The 19,158-nt window shown below is 43.0% G+C and overlaps 2 protein-coding genes across 3 annotated transcripts; one reads left to right on the top strand and one right to left on the bottom strand.

Annotated features, from left to right (window-relative positions):
* Positions 1 to 122: 122 nt before the first annotated feature.
* On the bottom strand, positions 123 to 3,237 carry apex2 (APEX nuclease (apurinic/apyrimidinic endonuclease) 2). Its single transcript, XM_079178028.1, has 6 exons — positions 3,107 to 3,237; positions 2,909 to 2,992; positions 2,534 to 2,714; positions 2,095 to 2,238; positions 1,901 to 1,970; positions 123 to 1,351 (listed from the first exon to the last, which is right to left on the bottom strand). Exons 1-6 carry the CDS (start codon positions 3,219 to 3,221, stop codon positions 194 to 196), a joined length of 1,752 nt encoding a protein of 583 aa, XP_079034154.1. The 5' UTR covers positions 3,222 to 3,237; the 3' UTR covers positions 123 to 193.
* Positions 3,238 to 3,597: 360 nt separating this feature from the next.
* LOC306709644 (protein bicaudal D homolog 2) lies at positions 3,598 to 18,059 on the top strand. 2 transcript variants are annotated; one of them, XM_079177876.1, is made up of 10 exons: positions 3,598 to 3,744; positions 4,745 to 5,070; positions 7,413 to 7,625; positions 7,818 to 7,970; positions 9,144 to 9,641; positions 10,483 to 11,355; positions 11,930 to 12,109; positions 12,865 to 13,016; positions 14,168 to 14,528; positions 15,612 to 18,059. In XM_079177876.1, the coding sequence occupies exons 2-10, from the start codon at positions 4,822 to 4,824 to the stop codon at positions 15,615 to 15,617; spliced, it is 2,685 nt and encodes an 894-aa protein (XP_079034002.1). In that variant the 5' UTR covers positions 3,598 to 3,744; positions 4,745 to 4,821; the 3' UTR covers positions 15,618 to 18,059. The 2 variants fall into 2 exon arrangements, with proteins under 2 accessions (XP_079034002.1, XP_079034003.1); XM_079177877.1 differs by lacking the exon at positions 14,168 to 14,528.
* Positions 18,060 to 19,158: the final 1,099 nt, after the last annotated feature.

The raw sequence follows: 19,158 nt of genomic DNA, 5'->3' as shown, positions 1-19,158 counted from the left end.
TTTCAGCTCTGAGAACAATAAAACCAAACTCAAAGTTATAGAAAATTGTTTTTTATTATTATTAGCAAAGACATAAAAACTCAGTCAACAATTAAAATTGTTAAAATGACTACATCCTTGTAGACTTACAGTACTTGTTTGAGCAAGAGGTTTAACGACGAGTCGGAACAAACGACTAAATAAAGTAAACATGTCACTTCCCCTTGTCAACCCATGCAAAGAAATTACACCGGGCCTCGGGGTTGGAGGCATGTCCCTGAGGACGGGCACACACAAAGAACTGTTTGCCCATGTTTGGCCCCTCCTTTTTCACAGTACGAAGCACACAGGCTTCCCCGTGGATCTTACAGGAGGGCGGTGGGGGCGGTCCATGAAAAACGGACTTCCAAAACCCTAAGGATGCCCCTTTCTTGGCATCCGGGGGTCCCGCAGTGGGTTGTGGGGTTGAAGGTTTTGTCGTCATCCGTTTATGATTTTCCTCTGTGGTGCTGCTGGTGCACAGCTGTGGTGAACCATCGTAGAGAAGCTCGGTATCTTCAGGTACGCTGGTTGTGACCGAGGTCGCATCCTCTCTGGATGAGGATGCTTTTTGGGAGTTTTGGGAGGAAGTTACTTCATCCCTGCAGAGTGTTTTTTCACATTGCTTTACAGGGGCTTCGGTAGAGGGAGCAGCATTTGTGAGTTTGGGTTTGAAAAAGGAGAGGAGGCTCCCCTTTGGGTTTGAAGAAGTCTTCACTGTCTTAGTCTTTTTCCCCTTTGGGACAACAGAGTCTGATGTTAATGACCGTTTTTTACCAGAGACGTTTCCAGCTCTGGATGGGTTTAAATTCTCCCTCCTTTCCTCCTCTTCTTGAGATCCAGGTAATGCATCCCTCTCCTCAGAGGGAGTTGATCTTTGGTCCACTTTAACAAGGAAGCGGGAGAGTTTCTGCTGCTTGCCAGCAAACTCTGGCAGGTAGCGTGTACAGAGTGGAGGAGGCTTGGAGCTGGGCAGGAGAGAGCAGCTCAGTTGCCCCCACACAGGGCAGTGGTCCGACCCTTCCACCTCTGGCATGATGTCTGCTGCCACAAACTGCTCCTTGGCTAGTAGGCAGTCAGCGAATACGTAGTCAATGCGTGTGCCATAGTTGGTCTGCCGCGCTCCGGTGAGAGTGCTCCAGCATGTGAAGGCACTGGTGCGGGTTGGGTGGAAAAAGCGAAACGTATCCACGAATTTTCCACTGTGGGTGGTATCTGATGAAGTTACCTCTGATTCTTCACTGGGTTCCTCCTCTTTCCTTCCTTCTTCTTCTCTGCCACTGTGCAAAAAGGCATTCAGCCATTTCCTCCCAGGGTTTTCACCAAAATCATCCTTAGTAATGAGAAAAACAAAGAAGGTAGAGCGTCATTATTATTATTAATAAGCATACACTGCGCACATTTGGCAGAAGCATAATGCCTCCCTTTTAATCTAATATTATATTATTCCTTAAATATTAAAGGAGTAGTTTGACCTTTTGGTAAAAAACGTTGACTTGCTTTCTAGCTGAGACTGATACCACTCTGATGTCTATTCATTAAATATGAAGCTATTACCAGGTGACAATTAGCTTAGCATGAAGAGGGGAAACAGGGGGAAACAGCTGGCCAGTATACACTGAAACTTTTCATTTTTTCACTTCTGTTTTTGTACAGATACTTTAAATATGAGATTTAAAGCTACTGGTGGGTGGATTCTGTAACCTTTGGTCAGAGCCATGCAAACTGTTAACTCCTGTTTCAGGTCTTGAATGCTAAACTAAGATAATCTTCAGATCTACCATACAGACATGAGAGTGGTATCGATATCCTCCTACTCTCTGCAAGATATTGAAAAAGTATGTTACCAAAAAAGAGCATAGTATTTAAACCTTTAACTTACATTATCACTGGGGTCACAGTGGTCTATTTGCCGGTGAGATGTATTGACATCTCCTAAAACGATCACGTGGCTGAAAATAGAGAAAGCATTAACCCAGAATATTTTTAAAGAGTAGAGGGGATAACAGAGTAAGTTCCTAACACTCTCATAATACACTTTCCAAAATAAGATGTAAAAACTGTAGAAACTCTCACCTCCCATCTTTCAGTATAGCTTCAGCCCGACTCTGAAGCAACTTGTAGAACTGCAGTTTGAACTGCTTTCGCTCCGGCTTTTCAGGGTCAGCCCGAGGACAGTATACATTGATTACAGTAACGGTTTGCTCTTTCTCCTGACACCTGTGGGGGTAAAACAGAGTCAAAAAGAGTCATGTTCATCTATAGTTTACTAGATGAATTCCAAATGTGTTGGAATCCCCCGTGGTCTTCATCAACAGTTATGTCTTCACCAACGACTTGCATTATTCTAGTAAAAATAAACTCTATAAATTGATCTAAAATGTAGATGCTAAAGATTGCAAGGGATATTCTAGTGCATATAAAGTTGCTATAAAATGATGCGAGTATCAATACATCAAATAAAACATGCAAAAAGCATGTTATAAGGAAAATCGTAAAATATTTTTTCCGTTACATGATTCTGTGCTGTGTGATAACGGCTCGTCCTTCGTTATCCAAAAGCTGCAGCTCCTCGCTACAGAACTCAGTCTGGTCCCCATTGCATCCAACAGCCCCTTCATGGTTGGTCAGCACACCTGTGAGACCATCCTCAGCAGCAAATGGAGTGGCACTGTCTTTACAGTAAGTGGCAACACCTGTGCATGTCAGGAATGGGAGGTAAATTAGTTTCTGCAGTTTAATGTGTCAACTTTAAAGCATGTGTAACAATGGGCAGTGGGATTAATACCATGGATCTTCTGTTGCTCTAATATTTATTATGCAACTTTTATTCTAGCGTCTTATATGTAATTGGAAGAAAAATGATCTTAATTATGACAAAACAATGCACCTGAATAGCCGCTGCGTCCTCGACTGAAACTGAAATATGAGTTGTAGCCGTCAACAATGGCAGTTCTTTCATCAAGCAAGTCTCCTGTGGGGGACACATTTTTAGGTTTAACTTGTATTCCTCTCAAAACACAGACTTCTGACTGTTTACGTTAGACTGCATGACAGTCTGCACGTTTTCCCCCCAAACACCACTTACTTGTCACTTTTGTTTCTTGCACGCAAATAATGTCAGCGTCCAGTGAATCAAGAGCCTTTTTAATGCCGCCTCTGAAAGTCCTAATGCCATTTATGTTCCAGGTAACGATCTTCATTGTGATTCAATTATCTTTGACCGTTTTTTGACACTGTAGTCAGACGACAATGTGAACACCCGGAAGTAAAACGGAAGCAAAGAAAGGCACGAGCGGAAGTGAATTTCTTTACTAATCTTTCATTATTTCTCTCTAATTTCGTGTTATTTTGTTACATTTTTATAGTTGTCGCATTAATGTTTTATTTTATTTTTAATGTCTGAATATAAATCAAAGGCTTTATCCAATTTAATACTAAAAAATAAAGACAATTAAATGTTGGTGTAATGCATTGCGCCTTTGCCTAGCTAGAGGGGGTAATTGTGCTTTCACGTTTTTCGGCGCGCTTTTGACACCAGACCTCACTGTGAAACCAGAGAACCGGGTGGGAGGAAGGGAAGCTGCTGCTCAGGAACCTGGTAACTGGTACCCGTGGCTACTATCGTGATTAGCAACCGTTGATAGTTCCCGGAGGAAGTAGCCACAGTGGTGAACGTTTGCTTTCCAACCGGCTGAGCTCCATCTTTTGAAACAAAACCAGAGGGTAAGTAGCAAGTTTAGGCTAATGTTCGCAATCTAGCGTTAGCTAAATTAGCTCGTCTGACAGGATGCGACTGACGTTACTCACCGTGTAATGTGATGTCGTCTATCCCGTTAAGCCTGTGTAAGTTTAACCAGTTACAAAGCCAAGAAGTTAGCTTTAGCTAAATACTCTTCAACTCGACTTTGCTAGTAGCGTTGTGCTGTCGCTTGCTAACCTGCGTTAGGCTGAAACTACTCTAGCTAGCTGTCAGGCCGGTGTCGTCTTAGTTTTTGTATAATATTCACCATCTAACTGAAGATACCAGCTTACTTTAGAATCAACGTTAAGGGTGAGCATGTATGATAAATAAAATGTTAGCGTTACATCCTTAAATGTATACGCAGTTGATGCTACGGAGAAGTAGTTTGAAGGACTAGCAGAGACAGATGCTTATGGGATGCATCATTTGGCACCCGGACATAGTCTGCTGGTGTTTCCATCTTCGGTCAAAAGGAGAGGACATGAGGAGAGAGGACACGAGGAAATGGGGGAAGTTCAGCCACACCCATTCAATAAGGGTGGTGAAAGTAACCTTAATCCATATCGTCTCCACCCTTCAACCAGCTGTCATAACATGCAGCTAAAATTAGCTATCGGCTTATTCTGAAGAGAAGTAACAGTAATGTAGCTGCTGTTTAGCCAGTTTAATAGCACCAGCCTTTTAACTGCGGGGAGTTGAGCATTCATCATCGATACCATGGGTTAAATGTCGATTTAAAAAGGAGAATATAAGCAATTTGCTAGTTGTAGGTTCAAATTGTTAATTATATCTGTTAACTGCATATTTACAAATTGCAACATTAGCTGATTTATAGTTTGGATTTGGCTTTTTGTGCTGAAATTGGAGTTTTCTCATTCAGCCGATCCCCAAGTTAATCTCGCCCTATGCTGTTTACCGGCTATTGTTCTAAGGGGTTTAGATACATAATCATCGTCTTTGTGTTTTTGCCTTTTTTTGTAGTGTGGAGTAATGAGAGTGGGCGAGTGAAGGAGGCAGTTGTCCCAGTAGAACGTTGGCGAGTGGGAGGCCAAGCAAGAATGCTGGAGGCCGATGCAGACCCAGCAGATGCAGCAGTAGAGCGAGAGGAAGTCGAGATGGGGAGCGCAGACATGAAGACCGAGGTGGTGCGGCTGACCCTGGAGCTCCAGGAGGCCACGGAGGAGAAGCTCCAGGCCGCCCGCTACGGTCTGGAGGTGCTGGAGGAAAGTGCGGCTCTCAAGATGAAACACAGGCAGCTGGAAGAGGAGTATGAAACCCTCAAAGGGGAGCTACAGCAGCTCAGAGAGGTAGGAACACCTAAGGCCTTCTAGTTATATTTAGACAACACTACGCCTGTGAAGCTCTTGTTCCCCCAGCATCGAACACAATAATGGTTGTAAACCTTTTGTATATGAGAAATGTGCAAGCAAATGTTGCATTATTGCAGAATATATTAAACAAGATGCAATGGAACAGTAACACTCCACATGTTTTATCTTTCACCTGCATTCTAATTGTACAAGACTGGTTTTGTAGCTTTACCTGCAGTCATGTGACCTTGATGGCAAAATGTAAATGGAGTCCAAATTTAAATTGCTATCTAGCTGTGCTGCCTCCGGGTAAAGCAGAAATATAGATGTGTGAGGAGTTTGTCACAAAAAAAAAGTAACCACCCAGCGAAATGTGAATGATTTTAAAACAAAAGGCAAGTATATAACATTTCAAAATCGTGGTATAAAGATACCATTGTTCTCTTTTTATTATGTGACGTATGACTATGACACAAACTTGATTGCTTATCCCTTCATTGCATTTGGGTAACTTCGTCAGTCTACTACCACAGTAACAGTTCTGTTAACAGCTGTGACCTCATGCTTTCAATGAAGAGGCTCGTGATCGCACGCTGAGTCAGTTTTGCTTGAATATGTCATCTGATGCTGATGCAGGAACATTGTCAGCCAATTAGTCAGCACATCCGGTGCTGTTCATCTTACACAGATTTTTTTATACTGCATTGCATTAAGGATTGAATTACATTAGCACCGGATATTCAAGTTAAAATGATTAGAACAATGTGTCAAAACTCAGATTTCCTTTCACGGACAAATTGTGACATATGCCTCATTGTGCTTCCTAGTATCTTGTTTTAATTTCCCCATGAATGTATTTAGTATTGGTGAAACCGGCTTTTTAAAACTCGTTAATGTATAAAGTAACTAATCCCATAAAATCCTGTCATGTGGGCAGTTTTTTTGTTCTGCAAATGTTCCATCCACCTGTTTAAATTGAGACGTTTGAAATCCTGCTCACAAGCAGTTGGATATTTACCAATTAATTTGTGCCAGAATAACATCACAACTGGTCGTAAGCTCTTTATGTCTTAAAGTACGTAGTGGTACAGAATTTCAGCAATTTTTTATAATCTGCATAAACCTCATTTGTTGGCTGTTTACCTACCGAGGCTTTGGCAGGGTTTTAACAAACCAGAGCGGACTCATGTGTTATGAATTAGCATCATTATTCGTGGTTCAACGGATCACAAAACTCACGGATCAGATCAGATCACAGATCGGATCGGCACAAAAGAAAAGCAGGGAGCAAATATAACTTTTACAGATTCCTGATCACATTTTTTCGCCGCCGATACTAATTGCAGATTATTGATGGTCCTTATTGGGAGATACAGATCCCTTTGTTGTTTAATTATAGCAGCTGGTCTACAAGGCTCCAAACTATTTATTTGTTTGTAGTTTTAATGTAATAGTATTATCAGCTGCTTAGAGGGATTGTAAACGGGTCATAATTTATCTCTAATATCTATTTATGTTGCTGTGAAAACATCTCCTTCAAACAACTGGATTTAATCAAGGTTCTGACCAACACTACATTTCACAAGGATACATGTGAACACATCATGATTACGTTATAATTTACCTTTGCCCAGGACTCATTTTCACTGAACAGAGCCTGAACGCATCATAATGTAACCGAAGGAAACCTTCGTTCGTTGGCCGTTAGCGGTGCTGTTGTCGTTAACTAACTCTTCTCCTGTCAATTTAAACACAGATTAGTTGTTTATAGTGTAACATTATCAGAGATCGGCGACTTGAGTATAAATGCAGATGTCCTGAATGCATATTTTCCTGAATATCTTTGTCAGTAAAACTTTATTTCACACTGTGATGGTTAACGTTAAACTGTGTAATGAATCACACGCGTGCCGAACCGTGAGCGAGGACCCGTACGGATTGACCGTGGTCTGTTACACCACTAATCATTATATAACCAAACCAAGTCACGCGTGTTCAGTAGCATGTTAATTTAATTCAACACCTTATTTGATAGCTGTGAAGGAAGAAATGCGTGGTTCTACAGTGGCAACTGTAATGCTTTCCTTTTATAGTATCACATTGGCTTCATACAAATACAGTGTTGAAGCTGCTGTTAAGGTGTAGACTATAGTGTGTTGTTAAAGATCCAGAACAACTTGTATGCCTGTAATCAGGTTAAACATGATTGTTTATGATTCCTTTGTTAAAGAGCTCTACATTTCTTGCCTCCACGAGTAGCACAGCATAAATTAATTTGTCTTTCAGCACCGTGAATGTTGTTCCGATGTGTCCTTTTAACTCTTTTTGTTTGTGTAAAGGCATTCTCAGACTCTGTGAGCAGCCAGAAGCGTGCAGCGGCTGATGGAGAGTGTCGGGAGGAGAACCTGCTGCAGGAGACCGCCTCTAAGGAGGCTGCCATGGCTACCCGCTTGGAGGAAGTCCAGGCAGAGCTCAAGCAAGCGCGCCTTGCACTGAGCAATACCCATGCAGAGATCGATAGGCTGGGGGTGGTCTCCACCCAGCTAAAGAAGGTAGAGCGGCTCACTCAGTACACCTGCACATTAGTGTTATACTATATACTATAGATTTCCTATCTTGTCACGATGCATACGATGGAAACCTGAATCGCTGTTGGATATATTGGCTCATTCCCAAAGTTAAATTTAGTAAATCTGCCATTTTAATGTTTGCACTGATTTGACAGTGGGTTGTTTTTTCTACAGGAGTGTGAGTGTCTGGAGGCTGAAAAGGGCCATCAGAGGGATGAGATGAAGGAATATAAAGTACGTGAGCTGCGCCAGCTGCAGGATAACGGCGAATTAGAAGAAGAAAACATCTCTCTGCAAAAACAGGTGTCTGTGCTCAAGGAAAACCAGGTCAGTTATCACTCAAGCTACAACCTTACCGAATGCATGTACGTTCTACCTGGCTGTGATTGTAAACGGATGGATGGATGGATACAGAATAGAAACTGTAGATATACAGAATGGTAAAATTGAACATATCTGTGGAAAAAACATTCAAATGAACATAGGGTTTGTTTTTTGCTGTACGCTATCATAAGCTCATTGTTGTAGTGGACTACATTCACTTCTCCTGCATGAGAGCAAAACTGCTTATAATGCAACACACTTAAAATTTCTGTCAGTTTTGAAGAGACTAGACAGGCCAGTTGCTATTTCTGGAAAATGAAGCAGCTCCCACAACAGTTCTTGTCTCGATCACCTGCTCTTTTTGTAATCGTATTCCCAGTTTGACTGCTGCCCCTGAGAGCCAGACTTAACAACCAGTGAAACATTTCTCTGGCAATATGCAGCAGGAATTAAATAACTAATTATAGTTGTAAATAGCACTGTGACAACAAGGCTCCAGTGTAGTATTTTTACGAGTTCCAAGTGATTGCGGTGCACTCAATTTCAGAGTATTTTCCCTGTCCTGGTTGACTTTGAATGCTTTGAAAAATGATGTGTTGTCCTGGGAATGTATTTCTCCAAGCTGAGAACAAACTGTCTGTCGGATGTCGTGTAACAGACAGCAACAGACCAGATAAGCTTCAAATGCTTGTTAATGGGTGAGATTTATTTGTTTAACAGGCTTTGTTCAGCCAAAGATCATGGTTTGGATTCCTGAGGGTGTGAGACAAGTGCGTTTGTGTATGTTGCAGCTCTGCCAACACAAACTGTCCATGACTAGTTCTTAATGTAGCAGAGACTTGTTAGTGCGTCCGTGATCCTTTAGTGGACTTTAAGATAACATCTAGTCTTGCCTCTACGTCCTCAGAAATCCTTTTATGTTGTTTTACATGAAAAACATTTTGAAATTGACATGTATTGTTATTTTACGAATACGGTGTGTGAAGATTAAGTAAGGCAGCTAAATGGAAATAGAAGTTAAACTGTACAACAGTGGGAGGAATTGTACGTATCCATTGCTAAGAGAAACTTGAATTGGTGGTGATTATCACGAGTGGAGTTTCCACTTGATTGTGCTCCCAATTGGGTTGGATAAAACAACATATAAAGACCTTTTGATTGTGCTCCGCATTTCAGGTCGAGTTTGAATCGATAAAGCTGGAGCTGACCCACAAGAACGAGGAGCAGGAGGAGCTGCGAGCTCAGATGGAGGAGGCTGCGAGGCTGAAGGAGATAGCGGAGCAGCAGCTGGATGAGGCCCTGGATGCCCTGAAGGAGGAGAGGGAGCAGAAGAACTGTCTGCGACGAGAACTCTCCGCCCTGACTCTCAACCCCTTCGACTCGGTGGGGAACCTGGAGCTCCACCTGGAGCAGCTGGATGACAGCCAGGAGGAGGGCCAGGGGGGAGAGGGAGAGGATCAGGATAGTGGCATTAATAATGGTCCTGGGTCTGCTCCCGGTTCTGCTCACCCTCCTCACTTGGGGGGCTCCAAAAGTAATGGCCTCATCCAACGCTACTCCACACCACGCAGCAGCGACGTATTCCTGCGTGCTCCCGCCTCTGGGCTGGTGTCGGACCTGCTGAGTGAGCTACACTTTTCAGACAGCCAGAAGCTGAAACAGCAACTCTTACAGGTAGGCAACAGCACCACGTTTTAAACATGTATTAAAATGGTTGAATTATGGCGGTAATCAAAAGAAAATAAATGATAACCACAAAAAGATATAGGGGCAGTATTTACTTGTGTTATATTATTTGAATCCAGAGGAAATACAATGCCAAGATAAGTAATGTCATTTTGTGAGAACTTAATAGTAGCCTGTTCTCTACTGCCAAGGCTTAACAGGGAACACAGTATATACAGAAATAATTGTATATTTATATTTAGATTATCCGTTCTAATCCGGCTGAGCAGTGAGGCTGTCAGAGATCGGTTTGTGTGTCTGAGCTATTGACGGGGCATGTCTGCCGCTTCCTGCTTGAAAACCACATCCCCTGTATGTTGGTGGAGCGAGCCTTTCTATATTGATAAAAAACACCTGGCACCACATTGGTTCATCTACTTCCCCAAGCGGTGTTGTGAACTCCCACCTGATACCGTTTTCCCTCACAGATATATGGTACTTAGGAGAATTAAGAATGTCTTGAACCCCTCTGAGGGATATATATATATTATTCATGATGCATTTAAACCGGGGGTTGGGTTAGCGGGCTCTTACCCATCAGATGTTGGGTGTGGAGCTGAATGGGGTCATCCGCTGTCTAACATAAAAAATGCATTAAGAGTAAAGGTGGTGGGGGGAGACATTTGTGTTACAGAGAACTGCCCTTTTGTTTTAAGGAGAATATATCGTTTTTGGCCCTTTGGTGAACAGAAATGGATGATATTCAACTAATGAACTGCAGTAAATTAAGCCATATTAAGACATATATGCTCATGCAAAGATTTTCATAATTTTCTGTGTGTGAGTCCAGGCAGAACGAGAGAAGTCCAGTCTGATTAGCAAGGTGGAGGAACTGCAGATGCAGCTGGTGATGTCCAAACAGGCATTCAGTCAGCAAGCGGACAAGGTTGGATCTCTGACGCAACAGCTGGAAGCTGTGCAGAGCGGCCAGCAGCACAACCACGAGGCAGGAAACCGGGCAGACGACGAGACGGAGAATGGAGACGGCAGCAATGTCTTTGACTATGAGGTAGACACCAAGAGCAAGGAGGTGCTGGAAGCGAGAATGCGTTCAGCCAGCGAAGACCTTCTGAAGCTACGAGATGAACTGTCTCAGGCGGGAGCTCGTTACAACACCCTGGAGAACAGGTACAGGCAGGAGAAGGATCGATGGAGGGCAGAGGCCCAGGACCTGGCCGACAAGATCCGTCAATGCATCAAATCCAGCAAGCAGGACCAAGAGCGCATCAGTGAGCTGGAGAAGGAGATCGGAGCCACGAGGAAAGTAGCCATTGATTCAGAAGGGCATTTGACCGTCGCCCAGGAAGAGTTGCTGGCTTTCTCTGAGGAGCTGTCCAACCTCTACCACCACATCTGCGTGTGCAACAACCTGACGCCCAAGCGCGTCACCCTGGACTATTACCGCGATGGTGCCAGGGCAAGTTTAGCAGGAGGTAGTGCACGAAGATCGCACTACGTCCAGCAAAACTCCCAGAAGAAGCCGCGAGCCAACGACGCGTTCGTCTCCAAAGCTTCAGTGTTGCAGTTTATGGGGGAGGTGGACAGTGCAGGACCCAGCGGGGACTCTCCTAGTTGCCCCGGATCCCCCACCCTGGATTTCAGGGACCCTTCAAACGTCCGCAACTTGGTAGCAGTCATCCGTTGCCAGATCAAACACCTCCGGGTAAGACTGCAATGCTTATCACACACCAGTGCAAATGATCTAACTCAATCACTGAAAGCCAGGCTTTTGTTCTGGGCGAAGGCCTTTCCTCCTTCACACATTTCTTGCTGAAACTAAAACTCAGCTCCAACTGTTTATAGTAGTTGAGTAGCTCCCGTGTTAATTCAAATCCCACACCTGGTGTGGGACTTTTTGACACGTGGGTGTGTGTTTGAATAGATTGGATTACTAGGGGACACAGTTGAGTTGTGGCTTTCTCTACAGAGAATCCTCTCAGAAACAGCAGAGTCTGGAACACTGAGAACTTGTGTTTTTATGTTGTGAAACACAGTTTGAAACACATATAAATGAATAAGATAGATGAATAACCGTATTGAAAATAAATCCATAGATGGAAATGTATACATTTAGCATTACTTGGTTTTGGCCATTGTTGATAACTGTATGTATAAAAAAAAATCCAATCTACATGACAAAGACTATTACTCTGCTAAGATTTTGACAAAACGTTTACTTTGCCAGTGAAACAAACCCGTTTAACCCCCGTTATGACTAACTATCTGTTCTCTCTCAGGTGGCAGTGGACCTCTGTCGTCAGAGGGGTGCGATGCCGTACTCAGGGTTCAGCAGCAGCGGAGAGTCAGAGCGCGATGCTGAAAGCCTAATGGAAGAAGTACTAAAACTCAAGTCCCTTCTCAGCACTAAGAGAGAACAGATTGCGACCCTCAGGACTGTCCTCAAGGCTAACAAACAGGTAGGTCACAGCTAGCACTGGCTACGCTACAGTGTTCCCTGTTGATCTCTTTGCACTGTTTTTAAAAACGGTTTTAGTGTAGTAACACAGTAGTAATCGCTCTCTTGGTACAGACAGATGGTTGTGAAACATAGTCTTTCTTCCGTTGACAATATTCTGCCTGACCACATAGAGCAGGTCTTCACGATTATCCACACATAACCTTGACATAAGCAGGCTGGTTGGCCTGTATCATCGGTGTCTAGACATTTCCTCTGGCTTACATGGCTCTGCACCTTGAGTACAGTGAGTGGGATGTTGCACTCCTCAGAGGTTGAACTCTCCTCCCCCTCCCCGTTCCTGTGGCTCAAGCACCGCCTGACCTGTTTCTGTCATTCCCTTAGCTGTCACACTCCCTTTCTCACACACGCGCGCACACACAAGCACATCAACACTCAAGGTAATCTATTTTTCTGAGCTGTGCTCACATATAGTAGTGTTCCCTCTCATTTATGATTTCTAGGACAATGTTGGTACCTTGTTTGTTTCACTGATGTAATCTTTTTTTTTTTTTTTTTTACACATGAAAATGTTTGTATTGTTGATTGCATTCAAGTCACAGATATGTGAAAAGGCTGTTGGTTTTGCTATTTGTACATAAATGTTTATTCTATACAATTCATGCATGATAATATGCGTTTTAACACCCCTACTTAAGGGGAATGATGGTGCTACAGTATTATATAATAGTGCAATCGTCTTGCTTGTCAATGCAGACAGCAGAGTTGGCCCTGTCCAATTTGAAAACTAAGTACGAGACGGAGAAGAGCATGGTGTCGGAGACCATGATGAAACTGAGGAACGAGCTCAAAGCCTTGAAGGAGGACGCCGCCACCTTCTCTTCACTGCGAGTCATGTTTGCCAGTCGGTAAGTTTTCCTTTTTATGTATAAAAAAAGAAGGTAAGCATTATATGCAGCAGTGTTATAAAACAAAAGAGACCTGTATGTATTTTGTCCTGTGGCAAAGTAGACATGTGAGCCAACACACGCCAATTAGCTGTGATTGTCCGCTCTTAGCTGGTGTTGTTCATGCTTAGTAATGGTGCTCTTGTTGTGGAACAGCGTCTGTCTGTCATGTAATAAGCTTACCGTGCTCATTACGCGTGTGGACAATCCACCGGTTCACGTGAAGATTATGAACCACGTGCTCTGCCCTGTGCTGATGGGGGGAGGAGGCGAGAACAGATTTGTCCCATCAAGCCAGGTTACCTTAATGAAGGAGAAGTGTGGTGTCAGTGGGAGACGGGTGGGATGTTTAATAGGGTGGGAAAGTGCTGTCAAGGCTTACAAAGCTACAAACACTTACACCCACTAATCACTAACCTCTTCAGAGAATCCGTTTGCTTGGATAATTGTTTGGAGTGTTTTTGTATTGGTTTGTGAGTGAACTCATTCTGGTTTTCTGGTTTTGTAATGGCTGTACGTCTTTGTAAAGTTAGTTTATTAATTGCCAGAGAAACGTTTTAGACGTGCATTACCCGTGTAGGACCTCTCCAGACAGTTGTGAGCTGGCATTTGACGATCCTTTAGAAGGATTGGGGAACAGACATAGTCGAGGACTACTACAGGCTAAAGATTACAGCTTAATAGATCCTCGTCTTTATAACCAAGTTATGTGGTGCCATCATGTGGATATCTGGAGTGAATGCATTTCTACACTACATGATCACAAGGAAATATTCATTCTTTAAACCTTATTCCAGTCACATTCTATTCTTATTGTTGTCATCTTCACATAAACCCCAGATTTCCTTTGTTTTATATCGTAGTAAATTAAATAATTTTGTGATCCAGAAACACAACCTGTGTGAAGGCGTCACTTTGTGTGTTGGTTAACTTGTGATCGTTTGATGTTTTTTGAAATATAACAAGTCATTAATAATCCAAAAAGCTGCTTGATTAATAATGAAAATAATCTTAAATGGCAGCATATGTGTTTTGTGTCCCTGCATTTGTGCACCAATCTGTTTTTGCCTGCTTGTGCATGTTGCATCTTTTCACTGTGTACAATCTCTCAGGTGTGACCAGTATGTCACCCAGCTGGACGAGATGCAGAGGCAGCTGGCAGCAGCCGAGGATGAGAAGAGGACCCTGAATTCTCTGCTGCGTATGGCCATACAGCAGAAACTGGCTCTCACTCAGCGTTTGGAGGACCTGGAGGCCCCTCTGTCTCCCCACAGCTTGAACAGCAGCCCCCGCCGCTCCCGGGCCAAAGAGCTGGCCACCAAGTCAGGCCGGGCTCCGAGGAGCCCCCGAAGCAGTCCTGCTCGCCCCCCGTTGAGAAGCAGTCCGCGGGCTAGCCCCGTTCTCGGCAGCAGCGTCTCTGCGTTGGCCACGCACCACCTGAGAGGTTTAACCCGAAGTCTCCACACAAGCCCTGTAAGAACCTCTCTCTCTCTTTGTTCTGACAACTCCACCCAGACCAGCAGCCGGTCTTGCAGAGGCACGGGTCTCCCGCGGGACGCCACCTTTATCAGAAGTCACAGTGTCGGTGATATTTTTAACACAGAGTTGAGTCCTGGCTACTCCCCAACACGTAAAGGCTCCACCAGTTCTGTGAAGAGCGAGTTAATGGTAAAAAAAACACAAATCATTGATTCAAGGAAAGGTGTGTCAGGACGGAGAGCTTCAGTCCCTGTACGTCAAGACACCTTCATTACAACTCGGGTCGTACCGGCCTCCTCCACCAGGCAGAAGTCTTCCTTGTTTTCTTCATCCATAGATAATCTAACCTCTTCTAAAGCCTTGTGTGTGTATGCTAACACAACTGAAGCATGGGGTGAACGTCAACAAAAGCCTGATCTCAAACCATACATAGATACTTCAGTAAGAAGGAAACAGCTGACTTACAGGTCTAATTCTGCTGTACAAGCAGCAGCTGCATGTCGTAACACGTTTCAGTCACACGCGGCCTCTTCGCCGTCGACCGCTAAATCTTCAGGGGCCCCGACAACCACATCGCTCCCTGTAAACAATCCACCTGGTAGGAGCAGGTTGCCGGGGGTCTGTAGAGAGTCTAGGCGCAGAACATCCACCTCCTCAAGTAGAACCACGGAGGAATTGCTCATTAGCGTCGGTAGGAGCTCTGCTAACAGAGCTCAGGGCACACCTGCCAGGCCCCGAAGCTCACACTCTAAATCATCCCGCACGCGATAAGACAAAGCAGCCAGCAGATTTATGCTTCATGCTAAATCTACTTATTTTCAATGGCTATACATTGTTTTACAAATATATAAGCCATACTATTGTATATCAGATGACCAATCTTTAGTATTTAGTAAGACTATCGGGGTTAAGATCTGCTTTTATACATCTCATGTAGCTGTTTGGAGACCCCAGTTTACTGATCCTTTTTATATGTTGTATTGATCCATTTATCCTTATTAATTACCTTCATCTTTTTCCACTTTTCATTTGAATTAAATGTGTTTTTTGTGTCTCTGTGTCATCCTGTCTCTGTAGCGCTGAAACACTCCTATCACTCCAAACCCCCTCTTCTCCATAAGGACCTGTCTCCATGTTGACTCCCCGGCTCCCTGTCCATCCCAGATATGATGCAACATTTCCCAGTCTACCCACCAGAACCATGGATTTAAAAAAAGCAAAAAAAAAAAAAAAAAGATTCTCTCATCCCGCCCACTTGGTTTTCTCTGCTCGGATTGGAGAAACCTGCATGCAGCCTGGAGCAGGATGAGGATGAAATGTGCTGCTCATTGCTCTGTGGAGTCATTGACCGTGTCTTTGTCCCAAGTGGATCCAACTTCCATCTGGTCTTGTTCAAGGCTGCTGTGTGTTGTGGTGAACCAGTGACAGTATTTATTCCAGAAGGAGGGACGTTTCACGTGCAGTATTTACAGTCCTCAGACTTTGATTCGAGGCTCTGATCTTTTTCTTTTTTTTAAGGCTGTATGTCTTTCCACTCTTGCCTTTTAGTCTGGCATCCTTTAGTGTCCGTACGCCATTAGATCACTTGTGATAACTCTCCCGAGTAGTTGTTTTTGTAGAACAATGCAGCCTTCCTAACATAGTTGCTATCCCACAAGTAGAGAGCTTGCTATTGTGTTGCGGTTCCTCCCTTTCACTGGTGGTACAGTTACATGCCCCTTGTCTTTGTCCTGTGACGTGCCTGGCACTTTGGCTTTTGTCCACTATCCGCGCCCCTTTAAACTGGAGGTCAGTAAAAATGCTGTTTAGTTGATGGAAATGGATCAGCCATAAGTTCACCACCTCAGGTCAAGTAGAGTAATCAAGATTCATGATTTGGGAGATCCTTACTGAGCAGCTTACTTTGCAAACTATGCAGACCAAGCCAGGACGCTGCCTGTACGCTTCCTGCTGTTTAGAGTCGGGGTGAGTTTCAAACCTCGACCTTCACTATCGTACATAATGGCTGCAGCTGTTTTTTCAACAGCCGTTTAGCATCTCTCACAATAAGCAGCTTTTGGAACATATCTGGGCATTGCAAGCATCCCATTGGCTGATAATGTAATTTCCTGCTTGTTTGGCTGTTGATTTCAAAAGACTTCACTTAAGAATTCAAGTGGCTTGGTTTAGACAGAAACTAACACGTTGGGCCATGCACACTTCTCTTGGCTACATAATCATAACAACAGTTCCCATTCAGCTTCTGCTTCTCTCACTCCTTTGTACAACTAAGCCACAATACTCATGTTTTGTATTCCATCAGTTAACATCACCATGTTTTTGTCTGCTACCAAAGTAAGCACGTTGTAATGAACTAGTATTACCCACACAACACTGAGGCTACAGCATCCGTTGCGTTTAGTTAGCGAAGCTAATAGTGCTAGCAGGCTGCTGTTAGAGTCGCTTGTAGAAGAATAAAATAATGATATTGTACACAAAAAAGCATTACACCATGCTTTGCATCTAGTAGCACATTATGACTTAAAATAAAGAATAAATACATTTCGCAAAACAAAATGTCTCAAAGAGGCGTAACTGTGATGTGACATTGCTTTGCTATGAGGAGCTCCACTAGCAGAAGGCTTGGATTGCAAAGAAACGACACAAAGAAGAAGAAAACGTGTATCTGCTGATCGCCCAGCGTGGGTTGCTTCTAGAGTAGTTTGATGCCGGGGCTGTGATCCGAGGACAGCAGCACAAATGTAAACATTGGCACTGAGTCATTGAATGCAGTTAAATCATTCACTTTGAACTGACCTGTAGTAGATCAATCCTGTTCTTTAACATTTGGAAACAGACAACACAAATGAGAACTGAATGCAACGAAAATGTTGAATCCATTTTGTTTTTAGCTCGACTGTCCTGTGGTTTAGTAGAAGAGGCCACAACCTGCTGATTTGTTTTATTTTTTGGTGCCTTGGTTTTGATTTTGTCTGTTTTTTAGATGACCTCACATTTTCTAAATACTTTTCAACACTGTAGTTGTGATTTTTTCTTTTTTTTTGAAAGTATGTTTTCTTTACTTTCTCATGACGCAGTGTTAGCACAGAATAAGGCGATGTCTCATTTTGGTAAATATTTTCACTTTTTAGCTTGCATGCCGGCTTTCAAGAACGCATTAGTGTGAACTAATGAATAATGAACGCAGAAAATCAGGAACATAATGTATGAAAAACATTATAGATAGAAGGTTAGCTTCTTGCTAAGAAGTGGAAATGCTTTAACAATATGTGATATTTCTTCGAAGGTTGTAAATGGATTCCTTGATCTATTTAATTAATTTTGTGCAGATTTGTGTATAATTTAATTACCATTGTTGTATAATATTTTAACTGTATTTATGTGGTCTGCGTTCCGTGTCTGTGAACTGTTATAGAGGATGACGTGCACACTCCGCATTAACACATTGGATGCTCCTCAACTTTTTATGTGTGCAATTTCCTTCCATTGACCTGTGAACCGCTCATGAAGAATAAAAACAAGCAAACACTGTATGCTGATCGTGGTCTTTTGACTTCAAACACAGTACACACACAGTATTGGAATACTGCTTGACGTTTATAATATAGGATCATACAGCAGGATACGACCATTTAATGGTAAAGTTCCTCCTAAAAACATGTGGTCTGTGGTGGTAAAAGCATCTTACTGGAACTTTATTCCCTAGAAGGACGGAACATGAGCGAAGGTAAACAAACCGATCAGTAGTATTGCTTTGACATCTGAATTTTCTCTAGATTTTTATTTAAACTCAAGTTGAGTCCGAGGTGATTTAGCTTAGCAGATTGGCTAATAACAGAATTTCCATTTTCGGGTGACTAAAGCACAAAAACAGCCCGATGACTGACCAAACAATCCAGGAGGGTTTGAACATGAGTAACATGTTCCTCTGCAATTTGTTAAATTTGAAAAAAAGGTTAAATTACTGCAGATAAAATCTGATGATATACACAGGTCCCATCTCTAAACAAAAAGTGCAACCTGAAGGAACAGAACCTCTCTTTTACAAAAGAGTATAATTTAAAAAATGCAGTAAAGCAAAGAATGAATTAAGTGCATTAGAATAGAAATGTAATATAGCATCACTCAAAGCATAACCTCTAGTCTAAAGCATTTACAACCAATATTAAAGCATCAAGATTCCTAATTGGATGGTTTCTATGAGCATGGAGCAACATATTCTAGAGCACATTAGTAGCTGCTGGAACCTGTATCGGAGGCCAGCCTGCAGAACAAGTTTGATGAGCGCCAGGTCTCCTTGTGAGGAGTTGAAATAAATATAACTATATATATATATTTGTATAAGTCTGTTTAGATAACCTTTTACTAGCAAACACGAAGCGATGACACGTGTTCTTACACTGAAAGGAAAACCAGATGAACGAGCTGGTCTCGTCCCACCACCCGACTCACATTCTCTCTCCTCTAAATCTCCCTCGGCCTCCATCTCCATCTGTTTAGCCACAATAATCACGGCTATGGCGCCGTGAGGCCAGAGTGCATTGGTAAAGGAAGGTGACATTCAAACATGTATCCAGGTTTCCTCCTCTACACCTGACCTCTCTTGGTTCTCATTCAATAAGTC

The sequence above is a fragment of the Pholis gunnellus genome (genome assembly GCF_910591455.1).
Source record: "Pholis gunnellus genome assembly, chromosome: 2".
Lineage (NCBI taxonomy): Eukaryota > Metazoa > Chordata > Actinopteri > Perciformes > Pholidae > Pholis > Pholis gunnellus.
The sequence above is the reverse complement of the archived record's forward strand: the minus strand, read 5'-3'. Positions and strand labels throughout refer to the sequence as shown.

Excerpts from the sequence above, each read along its gene's own strand:
- apex2 (XM_079178028.1), bottom strand. The coding sequence starts at position 3,221 with ATGAAGATCGTTACCTGGAACATAAATGGCATTAGGACTTTCAGAGGC. Across the intron at positions 2,715-2,908 it reads AGGACGCAGCGGCTATTCAG|GTGTTGCCACTTACTGTAAA; the intron begins GTGCATTGTTTT and ends TGACATGCACAG. Across the intron at positions 1,352-1,900 it reads ACTGTGACCCCAGTGATAAT|GATGATTTTGGTGAAAACCC; the intron begins GTAAGTTAAAGG and ends CTCATTACTAAG.
- LOC306709644 (XM_079177876.1), top strand. The coding sequence starts at position 4,822 with ATGCTGGAGGCCGATGCAGACCCAGCAGATGCAGCAGTAGAGCGAGAG. Across the intron at positions 5,071-7,412 it reads AGCTACAGCAGCTCAGAGAG|GCATTCTCAGACTCTGTGAG; the intron begins GTAGGAACACCT and ends GTTTGTGTAAAG. Across the intron at positions 12,110-12,864 it reads TCCTCAAGGCTAACAAACAG|ACAGCAGAGTTGGCCCTGTC; the intron begins GTAGGTCACAGC and ends TTGTCAATGCAG.